Source organism: Trichechus manatus, unplaced genomic scaffold, assembly GCF_000243295.1.
Source record: "Trichechus manatus latirostris isolate Lorelei unplaced genomic scaffold, TriManLat1.0 scaffold00132, whole genome shotgun sequence".
NCBI lineage: Eukaryota > Metazoa > Chordata > Mammalia > Sirenia > Trichechidae > Trichechus > Trichechus manatus.
The window spans coordinates 2,114,282-2,135,903 of NW_004444068.1; the positions used below are offsets into that span (position 1 = coordinate 2,114,282).

Below are 21,622 nucleotides of genomic sequence, written 5' to 3' on the forward strand. Positions count from 1 at the left end.
GGGATGATTGGAGTAAGCACAGGTATCTGGCTGTAGGAGGTGGTTACACGCTGAGCAAGGCAGGGGGCTGGCAGCTGCCCCTGAGTGTCTGGGAGGAAAGCGTGTCACTGTTCTCTAGAGTGCATAGGTGGGTGGGTTTTGCAGCTGGACTATGGGCACCCAGTGCTGTTGGCTGTAAGGACTGGGAGGCACCACTTATTGTTGGACCCCTGTCACAGGTGGCTAGGTGGGGTGGGTGGAGCCACCAGTCCTCAGGCCCCTGATGTGGGTAGATGAGAACCCTGCTTAATGGGCAGAGCAGTGTCAAATGTCACAAACCTGCCACTCCACCATAAAGCTGATACAGTTGAAGTTAGGCTTCAGGTATGTACCCTGTTATACTGTGCTAATGAGGGTCTACGCTGTTGAAATGGGCCCACACAGGTCTATCCAGGGGTGAAAGGCATTCAAAGTTCATGGACCCCTATGCCTATTCCTAGGCAAAGGGCCTGTGCCTGCCCTGAGTTCCTGGCTTACAGGAACGGGCAGATTATTTTTTCCCTGTTTGTTAATTTGTTCCCTCTCCAAGACTGGGATAACGGCACAGGGCACATGATGGGTCCTACCTCCGGCCCAGGGCACGCAGTAATCACTGAAGCCGGCCTGGGACCTGGTGCAGAATGGCAAGGAGGCAGGTAAATGGGAGAGAGGTTCTTCCCAAATGGAGTGTTTTTTGATCCCTGCAGTGGGTTAGATACATGTACTTTTCTTTTGCCGACTGAGTGCTGTCTTAGTTATCTAGTGCTGCCATAACAGAAATACCACAAGTGGATGGTTTTAACGAAGAGAAGTTTATTTCCTCACAGTCAAAGTAGCGAAAAGTCCAAATTCAGGGCGTCAGTTCCAGGGGAAGGCTTTCTCTCTCTCGGCCTTCTCATCAGTGTTCCCCTGGACTAGGAGCATCTCGGTGCAGGGACCCCGATCCAGAAGATGCGCTTTGCTCCTGACACTGTTTTCTTGATGGTAGGAGGTCCCCTGTCTCACTATTCACTTCTGTCTTTTATATCTCAAGAGATTGCCTCAGGACACAGTCCAGTCTTGTAGATCAGGTCCTGCCTTACTAACACAACTGCCACCCATCCTCCCTCATTAACATCATGGAGGCAGGTTTACAACATACAGGAAAATCACACAGTATCAGGAATCATGGCCTAGCCAAACTGATACATACATTTTTTGGGGGACATAATTCAAACCATGACAAGCACCACCTTTCACTGGTTCTGGAGGCTTGAGCAGAGTCTCCACCACTTGGTCTCTCCTGATGGGAAAATGCCTCCCAAGCACCACCGCTTGCCTCACTGCGCACACTAGTTGATCTGACCTTCAGGGTGCTGGTTCCCACCAGGTCAGGTCTGGCAACTCACTGCTGCTTCTGAAACGTCTCTCCCTCCCCTGCTGCTCAGTCTAATCCCTCAACTTTGCCTTTGATGATCAAGACTCCTAGATTGTCATATATAATCAATTCACTTGTTTTTTCAGGTCTGTGTTCTAAGAGGGACCACAGGAAACATCTGACTACTCCGCCATCTTGGCCCCGCCTCCCAAGGGCTTTCTTGTAAACTGTTTCTTACAGATATCATCTCTCTTCCCAGATCTCAGAATTATAGAGAGGGTCTGAAAAGCATTGATGTCCCTTAATCTACAGCAACTCATTGTTGTTGTCGGTTGCCATTTAGTTGGCTCCAGCTCATGGCGACCTTGTGTACAACATAACGAAACATTGCCCAGTCCTGCACCATCTTCACAATTGTTGGTGTGCTCAAGTCCATTGTTGTGGCCACTGTGGATTTTGAGTACCTTCCAACCTAGGGGGCTCATCTTCTAGCAGTATATCAGACAGTATTCTTTTGTGATCCATAGGGTTTTCATTGTGATTTTCAGAAGTGGATTGCCAGGTCTTTCTTCCTAGTCTGTCTTAGTCTGGAAGTTCTGCTTAAACCTGTCCACATATGCATATTGCTTACAAAAACCCCTGTGTCCTCCTGCTGGTAGGTCTGGTTGTCCCTCTTTCATCCTTACTTCACTCCTTCAGTCAGGATTCAGATTGCCGATCTTTTGGCCAGCAGCCTTAGGACTTAACCACTGCGCCGCCAGGGCACTAGAGGAAACACGAGGCGAGGAAGATAGTCTCAGCTGCTTTGGTCTCTAGCAAAGGAGGGTCCCTAGTCAAGCTTTCTAGGTAGATATGCTCATCCTTGTGAATAGAAACCACTCTATTCTTTTATTTATTGAACAACAACCTTTTACATGACAGTTACTGCTCGGAAGGAAGAGATTAAAAGACGTAGTTCCTGCCCTCTGGTGGGAGCAGATGGACAAATCAACTGATTATTAAACTTGTGATAAACCCAGCCAGTGATAGTAGTAAGCCAGTGGTGTGGGCTACCCAGAGGAGGTGATGTGGCTCAGTCATAAAGGGGTACAGATAGCCGGGTGATGAGAGCCTAAGAGGTGGGTGGTCCAACAGAAAAAGCTGGGAAGCGCTATATGGTGATGGCAAGGGGGAGGCTGGAGAGGTACGCAGAGGTCCAGCTGTGGTGGGCTCCTCATAAAGAGGGGTTTGGACTTGATCCTGAAGGCAATGGAGAGCCACTGAAGAATTTTAAACAGGGGAGCAACATGGACAGATCTGGGCTGAACAGATCACTTTGACAATTAGTGAAAGGGTTAGTGAAGAAGAATACATAATGGAGGTGGGAGGCCATTTAGGATGCTATCTAGGAAACAGGGTGATGGCTTGGGGCACTGGAAATATTTTTGATGTGTTCCTGTATGGAGGGGGGCAGTGTTTTGTGCCAAAAACCAGAAGAAAAGAATATTTTACAGTTAAAAGTTTAAAGTTGATATTAAAGTGTATTAAAGTGACAAATCCCAAAAGCATGAAATCTGGCAAGTTCAACTTAAACTTAATTCTAATAAAAATTTGGTAATTATGAATAAAAGTAAAACAGTCACTCTCATTTGTTCATTGATTAATGTTTGATTAATTCAAGTTAAAAAATAAATTTCCTTTAAATAATCAGTCCCACTGGCAAATGTAGCTAATTAACTTTCTTTGCATATTTCATTCAACTCTATAAATTTAGTGTATATGATCTTTTTCAAATGCCTGATAGAACCAAATGAGAACCATAGCAAGGAAAAGCTTCTCAAATACTTAAAATAACACTTGTAAAATGAATAAATTAAGCATATAATTAGAGTAAATCAAGTTCTCATAAGCACTCTAGTACTGTTTATTCAGTTCATCAAATTTTTCTGTACTTTTCACCTTATATGATTAAATGTGTCAGATTCTATTAAACATTTTAAATACTTTAAATAATAAACACACGCAGATTATTCCTACACATAACACCACAGTGGCTTGAAGTTTTATTTACATTGTTATGTCTATATTTTCGGTACAAAGATGTTTAACTAACTACACGGAGCAGGTTTACCTTCTCAGAAAACCTGAGGTATCTGTTTGGATTGCTTCTGTCTCGGAAATTTGAGATCTGAAGTCTATGTACATACTCCATCTTTTAGAAATTCACACAGAAATGAGGGTCAGTTCTAGACATATTTAATAAAATGATGTTTAAAATATATATGCCTTAAAAATATAAATAAGAAATTCAGGAAGTAAGGATTTTAAGAACATAGTTATTTTCTTGACTAGATTTATCCAACTGTAGATCACTGATGAGAACGATTTTCAGTCTTTTAAAACATCTATAAATTAATGTACATTTAAAACGTAGATACTCGAAAATACTGACTGTGTAAATAGGAAAAAAAGTGACTTGACAAGAAGTTTTTAAAAAAATACTTTTATGTGTCAGCTTTTTTGTTGGTAAGAGAAAGGTACATTTACAGACTATGTTAAAACTTCTGTGTAGGTGAGATGAGACAAGTTTATTAACAAGACACCTGTATCATTTCAGACTATTTGTAATCGTAAATGTGTTCTCATATTGCTTTTTATTATAAATCACATGGTTCTCTTTGTAAGGAACAATTTATGCTGGAACTACAGTATTATTATTTTGAACTGGAATTTAAATGTTGTTACGTTGTTAAACCCGTTGCCATCCAGTGGATTCCGTCTCATAGTGACCGTATAGGACAGAGAAGAACTGCCCCATAGGGTTTCCAAGGAGTGGCTGGTGTATTCAAACCTTCGACCCTTTGGTTAGCAGCCAAACGCTTAACCACTGCGCCACCAGGGCACCTGTTATGTTATTAGGTACTATCGAGTTAGTTTTAACTCATTGTGACCCCATGTGACAGTATAACTGCCCCATAGGATTTTCAAAGCTATTATCTTTATGAGAGCAGATCGCCATGTCTCCCACAGAACTGCTGGGTGGCTTTGACCACCAACCTTTCTGTTAGCTGCTGAGTGCTCAACCATTGCACCACCAGGGCTCCTTTAGAATTTAAATAAGTTGTATGGAATGCTATAGTTTGAAAAAGAAATTCTTTTATTAATTCTCAATATTAGATTTTATGCATATCCCATCACTTACCTCAAGATGTGTGACAGAAATCTTAATTTTCATTGTGTAAAAAAATGTACTATTTCTTACGTGAGTTTTTTTTTTTTTTGAATGGCAAGTCATGAAATTAAATGATGGCAGAGTGTGGCTGCTCTAGAAGTGACCCAGTGCCCTGCCACACAGGAAGAAAGCTGAAGTTAGAAACCAAAACATTTTATAATCTTGATTTATTTATTCCCGGGAATATTCAAACTTAACAAAATTCAAAAGCAACAAAATATTTTGAATTGTGCTTTAAAATGGTAATTGTTCACCTTTGCACCAATTCATGTAGAGTTGTGGATAAACTAGATAGACTCCTTATTTGCCTTAAAATTAGAGAATAATTTTTTTTTTTAATCTATAGGGTTTTGGACTGACAAGGAGGAACTAAAGAAACTGAGGCAAAGTGAAATGGTTTTCAAGCCACAGAAGAAATGGCAAGAATATGAAAGGAGTATGGAAAACTGGGTCAAAGCTGTGAGACGCTCCATGAATTGGTATACGAAGATCTAGTACCAAGTGAAACGGCTGGACCCGGGGACGGCGTGCTTACAGGATGTGCCTATGAGACGAAGCTCAGGGATACACAACCCTACGATGACCGAACAGAGAAGATTTAAAATGAGCTTCACTACCTGAGAGGAAAAGCATTGCTTTTCTGAAAAGCAAACGAACAAAAAAGGCATGTTTTTAAAATCCAAACCTTAGACTGATATGGCAGCAGTGCCTCAAAACTTCAGTGTCTGTTTTGTAGCAAATTCCAGAGTCCATCAACCATTTCTTACCATATTGGGGCAGTTATGGAGCCTCCTCCTTTTTATACTGAGGTCAGCGGTGCATGTGAGCAGAGTTGTTCAGTATCTGAGCTAATTCTGGATCCAGCACCGTTCACACTTGGTTCCAAAATTATGTGGGAAGTATTTCCTTTAATTTTCTAGAATTAAGTGGACTATTGGAAGTCCACGTAACCAAAAACAAAGAACTTTTTTTTATTATTGTGCTTTAGGTAGGAGTTTACAGAGCAAATTAGTTTCTCTGAGGAAGTGTAGAATTTGAAACATTAGTATTTTATGTTTGAAGCCATAATTGTTCAATATCCAAATATGAGCTCAATATATCCCTCTCAGAGAAGCTTATTTGCTAGCCAGTGCTTTCCTTTATTGACCTTAAAGACACTGCCTTAAGTTTGCTTTGTTCAACGAAAATCTGAGCATCTTTTATGTGTTGAAAACACTGAAAAAATACTTTTATTTAGTTAATCAAAGAAGGGTTTTGATTCTTAAGGAAAAAAAAACCATTTTCCTTCGCAAGTATTCTTTCTTTCAAAAATTTCTGGTGAAAGTATAATAACATCCCTTTTCTTTTTTTACAAAATTTGTGTAGTTAACACAGATTTTGTCTTCTATTCTTTATCTTTCATAGTTGTTGGGATACTTGCATAAATGTCTTTTATTTTGATTGTGGTTCTGACAGTTTAATTTGCAGAAAGTGCCCTAATTTATTGATGCTTAAGATTGGCCTTCATTGTGGTATTTTACTTGTCCTTGTATTTTTTTTGTGTGCGTGTGTTTGTCCAGCCTACTCACCTCTCTGAGATATGTGCAATGGGTGGTTGACATATATCTCAGGAGATGGAAGTGTATTCACGCTAACGATGCCCTCTGGCCACTAAGCCAGAGATCCACAGAGGGGAATCTGGGTGGGTCCACATTCTCCAAGTCTCTCGACAGAAAGAATGTGGAGGGGTACCAGTTGTGAGTAGCTTCAGGCTGGGTATAAAATTGACCACCTTTCAACCGGTTCTCATATTATATGCCCCTCCATAAATTTGGGGCAGGTTCCAGTTGGATTCGTAGCAATAATGAATTTATTCCCCTCTAAGTCAGACTTAATCACATCAAGTCCAGTTATAGAATCAGCTGTTCAATTACAGTGTAACTAAAGGAGTAACTATTACAGGGAATTCTGTTGTTGCTGTTACATATATCCATTTCAGAGACAGAACTAGAGGACAAATTGCATTTTTGCAAATTCCATTTCAGTGAACTTCAAGTGTCTTCTGAAATTATTAATTTTTTTTGATGGAGGTATTTAGCAAATATATAATTGAGACTTGGAAATATTTTTGCTGAGTAGAGGTGTTTTTATTTAATTACATCAGATCCCGTCATATAGCTTCTTCATTCTTTGTCTTTTTACTGTTTTTTTTTTTTAAATTGTGCTTTAGGTGAAAGTTTACAGAGCAAATTAGTTTCTCATTAAACAGTTACTACACAAATTGTTTTGTGACATTGGTTGCCAGACCTGTGATGTGTCAACACTCTCACCTTTTCCACACTAGGTTCCCCATTTCCATTCGTCCAGTTTTCCTGTTCCTTCCTGCCTTCTTTTCTTTGCTTTCAGGCTGGTGTGCCCATTGGTCTTGTATACATGATTGAACTATGAAGCCTGTTCCTCACATGTGTTATTGTTGACCCTATAGACCTGGTCTAATCTTTGGCTGAAGGGTGAACCTCAGGAGTGACTTCAGTACTGGGTTAAAAGGATATCTATGGGCTGTGCTCTCAGGGTTTCTCCAGTCTCTGTCAGACCAGCAAGCCTAGTCTTTTCTTTGTGTGTGTGTATATGAATTTGAATTTTATTCTACATTCTTCTCCTGCTCTGTCCAGCACCCTCTATTGTGATCCCTGCCAGAGCAGTCGGTGATGTTAATGCAGAGCACAGCTGACTTGAAGTTCCCTGAAATGGAATTTACAAAAATGAAATCTGCCCTCTAGTTCTAACCATCCCTGAAATGAGTGTATGTAACAGCAACAGCAAAATTCCCTGTAATAGTCACTCCTTTCGTTACATTGTAATTGAACAGATGATTCTATCTAGTCAGGTACCATCTAGTTGTTCTGGGCTCAGTCTGGTGAAGGTTATGGTAGTTGTGGTCCATTCGTCCTTTGGACTGATCTTTCCCTGTGTCTTTGGTCTTCATTCTCCTATGCTCCAGCCGGGATTCTTTTTACATTATTTTTGCAAAGCTGAATTAGTGACCAATTAAGGGCTTTTCTATCAAAGCCTTGTGAAGGATGCTCTGTTGATAACGCCTTATAGACTCTGCATCTCAGTGGGTGTGATTTCATAGGATATAATTGTTTTGTGTGTGTGTATGTGTGTGTGCACTGAATTATAATACTGTTAATATCTAAAAGTGCATTGGTTCACTTCTTTTTTTGCATTCTTCTTTCTCAGCATATAACCACCACAGAATAAAGGATAAATCTAAACACTTTTAGATCATATGGGAAAATGATTTTGTTTAAATATCTCATTGGAATTAAGCACCTCCTAAAAACACAGTGACTAATTTTTTTCCCTGTGTAAGTCTAGAAGATACTCTTTTATTTTAATATTTCTGGCTGTCTTAGTGTCAGAATTTAGTAAATGTTTTGTCAGATTTGGCCAGAATCAGAAACATGACCACATTTACTTTTGTGGCTATGGAAGCGTTGGTAATCGAAATCAGTTGAGTGAAAGAAAATTGTCCTTTCCATCTTTCAAGTTTATTTTTCATTTTTATACTAATATTTGTAAGTTTTTTTTTCTGTCCTAATATTTCTTGGTATATTTTATTTTCCCATTATGGATCCATCAGATATTTTTAGGAGAGTCCCAGCTATCTCATCAAGGGGGAGAATGTTCCTTTATAATTCATCTTAAAATGGTACTAATTGCTTTCATTGTAGACTTACTGATTTTTAAATCTTTTATATCCAACCATGACAGAATTTCTCAACTATTAACATTTTGGACCAAATAATTCTTTGCTGTGTGTCGGGGGTGTGGGCTGTGCTGTGCATTGTAGGAAGTTTAGCGGCATCCTTGACCTCTACCCGTTTGCTGCCACTGGCATCCTTCCCGTTGTGACAACCAAAAATGTCTCCAGGCACTGCCAAATGCCCCCTGGCTCTTAATGAAGAACCACTTACATCAGAAGATGTTGGAAGAAATCAGTGCACATAGAATGTGTAGCATGTCCTTTTTCTCTCTGTTGCATTTTACCTTAGGAAACTGTTGTTAGCCAGAAGAGAAAGTCCTATATCAAAATAGAGTTTCTATTTTTCAGTCTAATGGAGCAAAACAATCTCATATTGTAATTGTCTTCTGAGGTTTTTATCCACCACCCCAACCCTATGTACCTACCCCATTTCCCCACTCACCCCATCCACCCATCCACCCACCTCCACCACCCCTATGGTCTTAATTAGTAGAGCCATGAGTTCCCTATAGGGTTAATGTATTCTGCAGAGTTGGCAAAGGATCATCTTTGATGTGATCTGCTTTTTTGCTTTCTTTTCATCTTGGTAAGCTAGATGGTCACGCTCTTTATCTGCCTTCTGTACAAGCCTCCACCAGACTGGAAGTTCCTTGAAAGCAGAAACCAAGTCTACTTCCACAGAACTTATCACTGTGCATTCATATTTATAGAAAGAGTCTTTATTTTATGTTTCTAGGTGCAGCTTTTTGTGCATATATATTTTATCCTTGATGTTACATACATTTGTTGATAAAACTCATTGCTGTCGAGTTAATTCTGATTCATAGTGACCCTATAGGACAGAGTAGAACTACCCCATAGAGTTTCCAAGGAGCACCTGGTGGATTTGAACTACCGACCTTTTGGTTAGCAGCCGTAGCACTTAACCACTACACCACCAAGGTTTCCCATTTGTTCATAGGAAGTAGCTTATACTTGTTGCAAGTAAAATAAGTTTCTGTTGGATTAAGAAGGACTACTGTGTTATGGGAGCCCTGGTGGCACAGTGGTTAAGAGCTTGGCTGCTAACCAAAAGGTGCGCAGTTCAAATCCACCAGCTGCTTCTTGGAAACCCTATGAGGCAGTTCTACTCTGTCCTATAAGGTCACTATAAGTTGGAATCAACTCAACGGCAATGGGCTTGGTTTTTGGTTTACTGTGTTATGAAAGGAGCCCTTGTGGTGCAATGGATAAGTACTCAGCTGCTAACCAAAAGGTCAGCGGTTCAAATCCAGCAGTTGCTCAATAGGAGAAAAGACCTGGAGATCTGCTTCTACAAAGATTGTAGCCTAGGAAACCCTATGGGGCAGGTGTATTCTGTCACATAGGGTTGCTATGAGTGGGAATCGACTCAACAGCAACTAACAACAACTGTATTATAAAGACCAGAATCCTCTTATTGTTTGTTTAAAAATTCTTTAAATGTTTTTCTGTTTGCAGATGTACTTGTGTAGAGATACACGTTCGTTCATACACATAGCTGTATTAACTTTTTAAGTTATAATTGAAGACTTTCTATTTACAGGTTTTATGCATTTGGCTCCAGTAGCTGACAGACATTGAACTGTGAGAGTGCCAAATACACAGGTGCTATAGGGAAAGAACTTCAGAAATAACCCCTTCTGCAAGGTACTTAACTGGGGACCAGTCTTTGATTAGAAATAGTCTAGCCCAAGAGCCTGGCAAAAATTCTGGAATTCTTCAAAGGGAGACAGTAGCTGTACCCTAGGGTTTTTGGACTTTAAGTGATTCTAGAGTCATCCCAGATAGCCTAAAAGGCAACCCTAAAAGATTCTGAATCGCTTTGGGAAATTTAGATCATGTTTCTCAATAAGAATTAAAAGCCCAAAACATACCCTGGATCTTTAAGACCCACCTGGTCCCAGAAATCATCTTCTTACGTACCCAAAGCCAGTCATCTAGCTCAAACTAGTCAAAATGGGTAACCCCAAAAAGTCACACGAGTGATCCTGAATCAATTGATTTTTAAGTTTTGGAGCCTCATAGCCTCAGTCTTTTGGCACCAGCATCTATTCCAAGCTTAGCACCAGCTATATTGTCACCATATTCCCATGGGACCACTGCCACTAGAGGGATGCAGTTATGATCTTGGGAGCAGGGTAGATGGAGGCGGGTGCCTGCAGAATGAGATGCTTCTGAAATTCTCTGTTATCAGTAGAGGCTTGTGTGTTGCCATGATGCTGAACAGGTTTCAGTGGAGCTTCCAGGCTAAGACAGACTAGGAAGAAAGGCCTGACGGTCTACTTCCAAAAATCAGCCAATGGAAACCCTATGGTTCTGGCAGGCATGGGATTGTCATGAGTCAGGGACTGAGTCAATGGCAGCTAACAACAGCAACGATGAAAGTGGCTGTGTCTAGACAGGTATCTATACTGTTTAGAAAAGAAATGACATAAGGGTTCCACTTTAAATGAGCCATATCTTTATAAGAAACTGTCAAGCTGTTTCCAGAGTAGCTGTACCATTTTTCGTTCCCACCAGCAATGTATGCGTGATCCCGTTTCTCTGCATCCTCACTAGCATTTGATGTTGTCACTATTTTTTATTTTAGCCGTTCTCATAGGTGTGTAGTGATATCTGTTGGTGGTTTTAATTTGCAATTAAATGGCTAATGATGTTGTTGATCATCTTTTCATGCGCTTATTTTTCACCTGTATGTCCTCTTCAGTGAGATGTCTGTTGATGTATTTTGTCCATTTGTTAATTAGATTGTTTGCTATATGAGCCATATCTTTAAATGAATATCTTTTTTAAGTCTTTTTTTTTTTTTTTAAATCAGCCCGGTGACTTAAGAAGTCATTAAGTAGGATTTTCAAATTTTTCCAGACAAAATGTATAAAGCATTTTGAACATGATTTTATAATATACTGAGCTGGAGAAGTCTTCATAGTTCTTCTGTGCTCATTATATAATGTGGTACTAATACTGTGTAATAGCAAAATTTTCAAAGACACCTCTGCTTAGAATGTTAAGTAGAGTATAAAGATATATATTTTATACATTGTTATAATGTTTCTAAACTTTTTATTTAAAAAAGCTGATTTGTATATATGTTTCAGAATGGTTTTGTGGAAAATTAATTAGAAATTTTCAAATTTGTGCAAAATGGTAAATGTAGATCCAAATTCGTATACATTGGTAAATTTATAATCTTATTTCTCTGATTTCCTTATGTCTACAAATTTTGCAGTTTTATTAAATAGTCATTGAGAACCTCACAAACTGTTGTTAAAGCCTGTAGGTAAAATCTAGGATGCACAGCAGCAGAAATATTTTTCATGCGTGTGCGAAGTTTTCCCTTTTCTTTTTTTGTCTATTTTAACTTTTAGATTTGCTTTTTAAATTTTACCAGGAAATTCTTATTAAAATACTATTTCCCGTTTTGGTTTCAGCACATTAAGGTCATAGAGAAATAAGCATATGTTGACTACAGTTGTGACTCAAGATGAGTTTGGGCTTATTATGGTTAGAGAAGAAGTTTTATGTAACCCTACCTCTTTAGATCCTCTTAGGCTTATTATCCTATTACCTACATTCTTGCATAAGAGAAATTACTGGAGAAGAGGTTAATTCTTTGCGATGGGGAAAAGATGATATAATTTGTTGGGAAAATGGACTGTATTTTCAAGTATTTAAAACGTTTGTAACTGGATAAAAGGTAATTTCAAATACAAATGTGATGGAATTAACCTAGCAGTTCTCAAAAATCTCTTTCTGAAAATTATAACCTTAAAATCATTTGGGAAACTACAATGAAACAGACAATGATTGATACCTATTGATGTATTAAAGCCATTGTTATTTATTGTTTCTCTGTTCAGTGCTTTGATTCACACACATATTTAGCAACATCCATATGGTGGAGGATTCAGTCCCATAATCGGGAGGTGAGGAAGGTAGAGTCAGAACTCTAAATCACTGTTTGAGACTTCTAACACAACAATACCAGAAGCTGAGGAATGGAAGGGCCATCAGATAACTTGACTATCAGCTCATTGTTAAGCAGATTTTGTGATTAAAGGCACACCATTGTCATACTGCAAATGGTCTAGAAAGCCAAACACATACCACAGATGAGTGTGGCCAGACTCAGTGGATCAGACTAAATAGCAACACCATAACTGAGCAAGTGTAAACAGTGGTGAGGCACCGCCAGCGGCCCCCAGAGGGGATAAAAGGCCCTGGGTATTAATGTGCTAGGAACAAGGGGACAGTGCTCTGTGCAGTGTGTCCTTCCTCAGCCTGAACTAGTGGATCAACATTGGCAAGAGCCAGAAGGAGCCTCTGTATCAGAAACATAGAGTCCTTTACTTTGTGCCCATGTGTTACCATGTCCAGTACAGTGATGGATCCAGACAGCATTGGTGACAATCTGGGCTGTGCAGACTCAGTCAGCAACTTGATTCCAGGTGGTCTCGTCAGAGAATGGGCTCTTACCATGGGCACCTGCATGAGGGACCCAGATGGTTCTATCAGCAGCCATAATTTGTTTCTACTGTTTGTGGCCTCAAAGAGTAGTAGCTTTAATCTGCCAGTCTGTAGCTTTCCAAATCGCAGGCTAAACAGCTAGGACACTAGCAACAGCCCAAGAGTCAGTAAAATGTAACAAGGTTCATCAAGGGGAGTATTGGCTAGAGCTACGAGCACAGCCTTGAGTTGTGCCCACTGAGAAGAGCGGCCACGTCCACTTTCCATGCTGCATTCCCCGCACTGAGGTTGAACAGCTACAGCAGCCCAGTCAACAACACTGGGTTTCAGCTTAGCAAAACCACCAGTGAACCAGGCCCAGATATTTAGGGGAACCTCTGTGAATGGAAGGCCCTATCGAACCAGCAGCTTTGCTTCACGTGCAATGAGGGGATAAAGTTTCCCCCAAAGGGATATCTGCTACTTTTTCATATCAAGAGGCCACTGGACAAGGCCCAGTTCTTAACATACCATTTTCATTTAACAAGGCTTTGGGGTCCTTCCCATCTTGTTAGTCATCAACTCTGAATTTGCCTGCATCAAAATGGGAACACCAGACCAGGCAGTCACAAAGCTTCCATGGCCAGGCGTTCAGTTTTGACAAAAGCCCCATAGCAGGCTGATGCAAAAACCAAACCCATGGCCATCAAGTTGGTTCTGATTCATAGGGACCCTATAGGACAGAGTGGAACTGCCCCATTGGGTTTCCAAGGAGAGGCTAGTGGATTCGAACTGCTGACCTTTTGGTTAGCAGCTGTAGCTCTTAAGCAAGCTGATAGCTGCTTTTCAAAAGGGGAGTATACCTGATAGCCGTTTCAGGGAAGCAATGGGTCCAAAGCCCTAAGAGGTGCTACAGGTGAAGGCTGCCTTTCCTTACCTGAAGCTCCAGTCACACAGACTTGTAACTCAAAGGGGTCACTAGGGTTGGAGGGGGCCTCAAAAGTGTAGAGTATGTTACAACTTCCTGGATAGCTTCCAACACAACCTGTTGGTTTGGACCCCATTCAAAGCGTGCTGATTTTTGAGTTAGCTAATAGAAAGGACCGAGTAGAATGCCCAAGTCTGGCACATACTGTGTCCAATACCCAAAGAGTCCAATACGATGCTAGACCTTTTGTGGTTGGGGTCAGAAGAAACAGCAATTTTTCCTTGATTTCCCAAAGGGATTGAGCATATAGTGGGAGTGCCTACGTAGTTCCAAGAAACTTTATTTGCCTGTCCGACTTCTGAATTTTGTCAGCGTTTATCAGTCACTCCTACAACGGTGGGATAACACTGCAATCAAAGCCACTAGGCTGAGGCTTCTGACTTCCAAACCAGCAGGATGTCACCTATATGGTCAAAACTGTGGCCATGAGAGGGTAGAGGCACTCATGCTAAACCCTGACCCGCCCACTGGTGGCAAATGGCAGGGGAGCTTGTACCCCTAGCACTTTTCTTTCATTGCAAGAATCCCCTGTGGCACTCTAGGAGAGTAAGTAAGTACAAGCAAGTAAGATAGAAATTCTGTGTGCATCAGTAGAAGCATCAACAGCAGTACATTGAATTGGCCCAAAGATCCCCACCCACAAGGTCATATGGGCTTACCTTCCCCACTGAGAACCCTGCCCAAACCCCTCCTCCATAGGACTAGGTGGGATGATGACTTGGGCACCTATATCCAACAAAGGCGTAAAAGTTTGAGTCTCTCCCCTCCCCGAAGTTCCTTAGCATACTCAGGCAAGTGTGTACGGCCTTCGGTCGTGGTTGGCACAGGGAGACCTTGCCCTGAGTCCTAATCATCTTTCTCCTAAGAAGCAGTGGCGGGTGGGAGAGGAAAAGAGGGAGAGATGGTGAGTGCAGAGGGAGCATGCAGCTCCTGTGCCAGTAAGTAAGGCTTTGCCTTTACTTTCAGTTTCCAGAAGCTGTGAGCAGCTGCATGGCTCAACCAAAAGAACTTCTAAAGTTTTGGGTTCATCCAAAGCTCTAAATCCTCATTGCCTATACTGTACTACTTATTTTAGCTTTAAGGGCTTTTTGATTTAACGACTACAGTCACATAGCTCTTCCTTGGTGCTGTGGTACTTGTGCCCCATTGTAATAACATACCTTCCTCCTCTCGCCCAGAGGAGAGTGAGCAACAGCCAAAGCACTGTTTGGCGGCTTGTTTTAATCATCTCTCTCATTGCTCAGCCTCTAAACATTTATGGTGGGATAGTAGGGGGCCCTTACACTCACCACTTGGGCAAAAAAGAACATTTGATACCAAATCCTAGGGAATCATCTTATATCCCTTCTCTCAGCCCCCAGGGACCCCTATCCTCTCTCTTCCAGAAATCCAGGTGTATCAGCATCCTAGCTGCATCCTCAAACATTGTCAAGCACTGTGAAAGTTCTGAGATTTTACCCCACCTGTGAGCTAACAAGTTAGCTTGCCGCAGTTTCATGGCAGAAGACATGAGACTCCCGGGTCAGAGATTAAGGACTTTATTACTCATGGCATAGCAGCATCATGAGCTTCATCTTCGCATTGGCTCCTCGCTCCCGAAACCCTTACACAGAGCACTCCGGGTTGATGCTGTGTACACATTGGGTTTGCGTTACAGCCTGAGGAACCCTAAGCTTAGGAAACTTGAGTCTTTTATAACAGGCTGCAAGCAAACCTGCCTGATGTTTGCCCTAGAGGAAAATATTTTTATAATATTGGACAGTAATCAAAACTGTCCTCTGCTCTGGAGGGAGACACTAGCTCTGTCTTACCATGAAGGCTACAGTGCCTCTGCTTGATGACAGACATGCCAAAGACAATAAGTTCATTATCTTGATTGTGGTGATGATTTCATGGGTGTATATATGGACATTAGAACTCATCAATTATTCACTGTAAACATGTATAGCTCATTGAATGTCAGTTACACCTCAATGCAACTGAGGGAAGAGTTTTGCTTCTCAGATTTGCTGTTGGGACCAGCAGCCTCAGCATCACTTAGGTGCTTTTTCAGAAAAGCAGAATTGCAGGCCTCATTCAAGACTCACTGATCAGAATCTGTATTTTAAGAAGATCCTCTAGTGTTTAGTTTTTTAACTTTTTATTTTGAAATAATTTTATTAGACTTACAGAAAAATTTTAAAAAATTGTACAGATTCCTATATGCCCTTCATCTAGCTTCCTTTAATATTAACATCTCACACAACCATAGCACAATTATTGAAACCAGGAAATTAACATTGACACGGTACTATTAACTAATCTACCAAAAAAAAAAAAAAAAAACCCAAAACCAAACCCATTGCCCAACTCATGGGGACCTTATAGGACAGAGTAGACCTGCCCCATAGGGTTTCCAAGGCCATAATTCTTTATGGGAGCAGACTGCCACATCTTTCTCCTGTGGAATGGCTGGTGAGTTCGAACCACCAACCTTTCAAATAGCAGCCAAGTGCTAAACCACTGTGCCACCAGGTCTCCTAACTAATCTGCAGACAGACCTTCTTTGAATTGTGCTAGTTTTCTAACTAATGTCCTTTTTCTGGTCCGGGATCCAATCCAGGATCCCACATTGCATTTATTTTTCATGTCTCCTTATTCTCCTCCAATCTGTGACAGTTCCTCAGTCTTTCCTTTTTCATGACCTTGACATTTTTGAAGAATATTGGGCAGTTCTTTTACAGAATGTCCCTCAGTTTGGGTTTGTCCAGTGTTTTCTCATGATTAGATTGTGGTTATGCATTTTTTGTTAGAATGTTACCAAAGTGATGTTGTGGCTGTCTCAGTACATCCTATCCGGTAGTACATGATGTCAATGTGTCTTATTCCAGGTAATAGGTGACCCTGGTCGCTTGATTAAGGTTGTGTCTGCCAGGTTTTTCATGTAAGGTTATCATTTCCCCTGTTAATAAGACTCTTGTAGGGAGATGCTTCGAGACTAGGCACATATCCTGTTTCCCATCACACTTTCACTCACTAGTTTTAGCATCCATCAACGGTTCTCACCTGCAACAATCATTACTATGGTGTTTGTCTAATACTGATTTTCTGTTTCCATTATGTCTTTATAGTTATTAGCGACTCTATAGGACAGAGTAGAACTGCCCCATAGGGTTTTCCAGGAGCAGCTGGTAGATTTGAACTGCTAACTTTCTGATTAGCAGCCAAGCTCTTAACCACTGAGCCACCAGGGCTCCTTTATTTATTATTGAGTTATTTATATCAGTTTTAGTCATGTCTTGTGCTCCACTTCACATCCTCTTGGCCCATATTTTTACTCAAGATATTGCCTCACCTTGCCTTACCATATCTCCTATTCTCTGATCTGGATTTCTCCGCCTCTCAGCTTGGAATACTTGTCTGAACCCACTCTGTCATTTTCCCCCTTGCAGAGTAACTTTTATACAATAGAGTAGGGAACCACTTATAAACATGCCCCTCTCCCTTTCCTCCGAAGGCTCCTAAGTGGTGTAGATAGTTTGTGCTGAATTACTAACCTAAAGGTTGATGGTTTGAACCCACCCAGCGATGCCATGAAGGAAAGCCCCGGTGATGTGTTTCCTTTAAGATTTTTGTCATGACCTTGACATAGTCAAGAAAACCCTATGGAGCAGTGTCACTCTGTAACACATGAGGTCACCATGAGTGGGAATCGACTCGAGGGCGACAGGTTTGGTTTTGGTTCCCATCCTTCAAGGTACAATTCTGAGGTGTGTTCTTCCCAGCTTTTAGGAGAGCCTCTTGCAGGCTTCCAGGAGCAATCGTCACAGTAACATATCCTTGGACTGCCTTTTCCTCCTTCATGTTTCAGGCTTTCTGGTCCCCAACTCCTGTTTCTTGGAATCATTTTCCCAAATAAACCACTTGTCCATAAGAATTCATCTCAGGGGTGGGAGTTGGAATGGAGAAACAGCAAAGATCTGTGCATTACCAGTTGGTTAAATATTTGGACTCTCACTCCTATACATAATTTAAGATCTTATGGAAACTTAACACATGCATCAGATTTTGTAATAAGGGAAAAAAAAGGTAAAGAACTCAAATGGCTATCAAAAAAGAATGGATTATGTAAAATTTATCATTTTCATAAAATGGTCCCTTTTAGTTGTTTAAGACAGATAAATCTCTCAAACACAATGTTGAGCAAAAAAATAATTTGCCAGTAAATATTAGTTTGACATGAAATACATAAAGTTCAAAAACACATAAAACTAAACAGCATATTGTTTGGAAATACATACAATACATATATATATAAATTATAAAGAAAACAATGAAATGATAACATTCAGGATGAGGTTACTTTGGACAGGGAAAGATAGGGGGTACATTGGGAGGAGCACACAGGGTCCAGCGGTGTTGCTAATTCCCTTTTTAAAAGGTTTGTCATTATTCCTCATACTTCAATTAACTTTATATTTTTAGGATGAATAAAATATTTTATTAGGAAAAGCGTTTTAGGTTTGATATTAAGAAGAGAATACCTTATTATTAAGGGTGACTGTGAAATCCTTCCACTGCCCTAAGAAAGTAACTCGGAGGGAATTCTAAAGCCTTGATTCTACTCTGACCTATTAAGGTGACTGAACTGCACAAAATAGGACTGTCTTTGGAAGATGAGGCTCTGATTCAATGCTTTCTTTTAAGTGTTCTTTCTTTTGTCAATCTCTGTCAGATCTTTTTGTATGATTAAAAAAGTGTTACCGAAGACCTGTTGCTCCAAGTGTGGTGTTTGGCCCAGCAGCACCAGCATCACTTAGGAGCTTGTTGGAAATGCTGCATGTAGCCCCCTACCCCCACCCCAGAGTCCCTGGGTGGTGCAATCAGTTAAGCATTTGACTACCAGCCAAATGGTTGGCGGATTGAACATACCCAGAGGTGCCTCGGAAGACAGGCCTGGTGATCTGCTTCTGAAAGGTCACAGCCTTGAAAACCCTATGGAGCAACTCTACTCTACATACGTGGTCGCCATAGTCGGACTCAACTGGACTAACAATCAGCTGGCAACTAACAATAGGCCCCACCCTAGACCCAAAGAATCAGAACCTGAATTTTACCAAGATCCCGGGTGATTCTGGTGCACATTAACGTTTGAGAGGCATTAATCCAGGAGTCCTTTAAACTCACCTGCAGAAAGCAGCATCCAGCACCAACTATAGATAGATAGCTGCCATCAAATCAACTCTGACTCATGGCGATCTTACTTACACAGAAGGAAATGGCACTGGGTCCTGCATCATTCTCAAGATCATCGGAATGTTGGAGTTCATTGTTGCAGCTACAGTTTCAATCCGTCTTGCAAAGGGTCTCCCTTGCCCTCACTGGCCTTCTTCATCAAACATGATGTCCTCCAACAGTGATTGATCCCTCCTGATGATATAGCCAAAGCAAGTGAGTCAGACAATTGTGATTCATAACGTTTTCACTGGCTAATTTTCAGAAGTAGCTCACCAGACCTTTCTTCCTAGTTTTTCTTAGTCTGGAAGATCTGCTGAAACCTGTCCACCATGGGTGACCCTGCTGGTATTTGAAATACTGGTAGCATAGCTTCCGGTATCACAGCAACATGCGAGCTATCACAGTAGGACAAACTAACAGACGAGTGGTGGAGCATCAGATTTAGACGGGGCAACCCATCAGCCACTCCGCAGGAGAAAGATGTGGCAGTCTGCTTCCGTAAAGATTTACAGCCTTGGAAACCCTATGGGGACAAGTTCTACTCTGCCCTGTAGGGTCGCTATGAGTCAGAATCGACTCCATGGCAACGGGAAACAAACCCTGGAGTCCATGGGTGGTGCAAATCGTTAAACACACGCTTCTGATAATCAAAAGGATGGTGGCTCGTGTCCACCCAGAGGCGCCTCAGAAGAAAGGCCTGGTGATTTACTTCAGAAAAGTCAGCCATTGAAAAAACCCTATGGAGCACAGTTCTACTCTGACACACACTGGGTCTCCATAAGTTGGGGTCAGCTCGACAGCAACTGTTTGGTTTAAACAAACCCTCCAGGAGAGGGGCAGCATGTGGAAATTCCTCAGGTTTAACTGTAAGGAATCCCTCCCTTTGTTTGCTATTCTGTGGCCTGCATATTTATGAGTGGGAGAGACTTTATTTATTTATAACTTTTCTCCTCCTTCCAAGATAGGCTGGACTGTGGCACTCTCATCCATTCAACAAAAACTTATTGAGCTTCTCTTAAGCACTGAGGATACTGTAGTGAATATGATGACATGGCTCCAACTCTCAAGCAGCATACAGTCTACTGGGATGCAATACAAATACCAAATGAGTAACTGCAAGTTTGATGAATGTTAGAAAGACAAGCAGAATCTTACAGTGACAGAGGTGAAGAGGGGGAGTCAGGAGAAGCCTTTCTGGAGAAAGTGTTTAAGCTTAGACAAGAAGGTGTGTGTAGGTGGGGTGTGGGTGAACTGGTATGTCTTAGTTATTTAGTGCTGCTATAACAGAAATACCACAAGTAGATGGCTTTAACAAACAGAAGTTTATTCTCTCACATTTTAGGAGGCCAGAAGTCCAAATTCAGGGCACCAGCTCCAGGGGAAGCCTTTCTCTCTCTGTCGGTTCTGGGGGAAGGTCCTTGTCATCAATCTTCCCCCGGTCTAGGAGCTTCTCAGTGCAGCCACCCCGGGTCCAAAGGACACACTCTGCTCCTGGTGATTCTTTCTTGGTGGCATGAGTTTCTCCTCCTCTCTGCTCTCTTCTCTCTTTTATGTCTCAAAAGAGATTGACTCAAAATACAACCTAATCCTGTGGACTGAGTCCTGCCTCATTAACATAACTTCCTCTAATCTGGCCTCGTTAACATCATAGAGGTTAGGATTTACAACACATAGGATAATCACATCAATCACAAAATGGAGGACAACCACACAATACTGGGAATCATGGTCTACCCAAGTGGACACACATTGTGGGGAGCACAGTTCAATCCATAACATTCCACCCTTTGGCCTCCCAAAATTCATGTCCTTGCCACATGTGACATTGTATCATCGCAAGTCTTAAATCAACTCCAAGTCCAAATTCCAAAAATTTTCTCTTCGTCTGTGAAATCTAGAATACAAATTATCTGGTTCCAAATTACAATGGTGGAACAGGCAAAGGTAGACATTTCTATTACAAATGGGAGAAATTGGAGGGAAAGAACGGATAACAGGCACCAAGCAAGTCAGCAGAACACATTACATTAGCCCTCAAGCCTTGAAAATAATCCTCTGTTCTCTGAGACCATTCAGGCCCCTTCACTTCCTTCTGAGTCCTCACTAGAATTGTCTTTGACGTCCATAATTCCACCAAAGGTCTCTTCAAGGCAATCTAGGCTTTTACTATTAGTCACCTTAAGACTCTTTCAGCCTCTACCCATTCAGATTCAAAACCACTTCCACATCTTAGGTACCTATCAGAGCACCACTCCACTTCCAGTAGCAAATGTCTTAGGCTGAGTTCTCTAGAGAAGCAAAACCAGAGAAACATGTATATTTACAGAGACAGAGAGAGGAATTTATCTCAAGGAAATGGCTCATGCTGTTGTAGAGGCTTGAAAGTCCCAAGTCCATGGGTCAGGCTGGAGACTGCTCCTGACTCATGTAGCTGCAGGGGCTAACGAAAACAAGATCAGTATGTCAGACAGTAGGCCTATGGCTCACAGGCTGAGGAGGCTGACAAATCCCAGGATCAGCAGGTAGGCTGCTAGCTCAAGTCCCAAGAACGGGAGGTCAAATGATCAGGAAACAGCTGCAGGATCCAGAGCAAGCAAAAGCCAGTGAGCTTTGCCA

General features: G+C 41.3%; 1 protein-coding gene across 1 annotated transcript in view; it reads left to right on the top strand.

The window, feature by feature from the left end:
* The window catches only part of GK5 (glycerol kinase 5), an 88,827-nt gene extending 82,021 nt beyond the window's left edge, over positions 1–6,806 (top strand). Inside the window, exon 16 of the mRNA XM_004385096.2 lies at positions 4,933–6,806. Coding sequence (XP_004385153.2) covers positions 4,933–5,081 — 149 coding nt within the window. The 3' untranslated portion in view covers positions 5,082–6,806. The remainder of the gene's footprint in view (positions 1–4,932) is intronic.
* Positions 6,807–21,622: the final 14,816 nt, after the last annotated feature.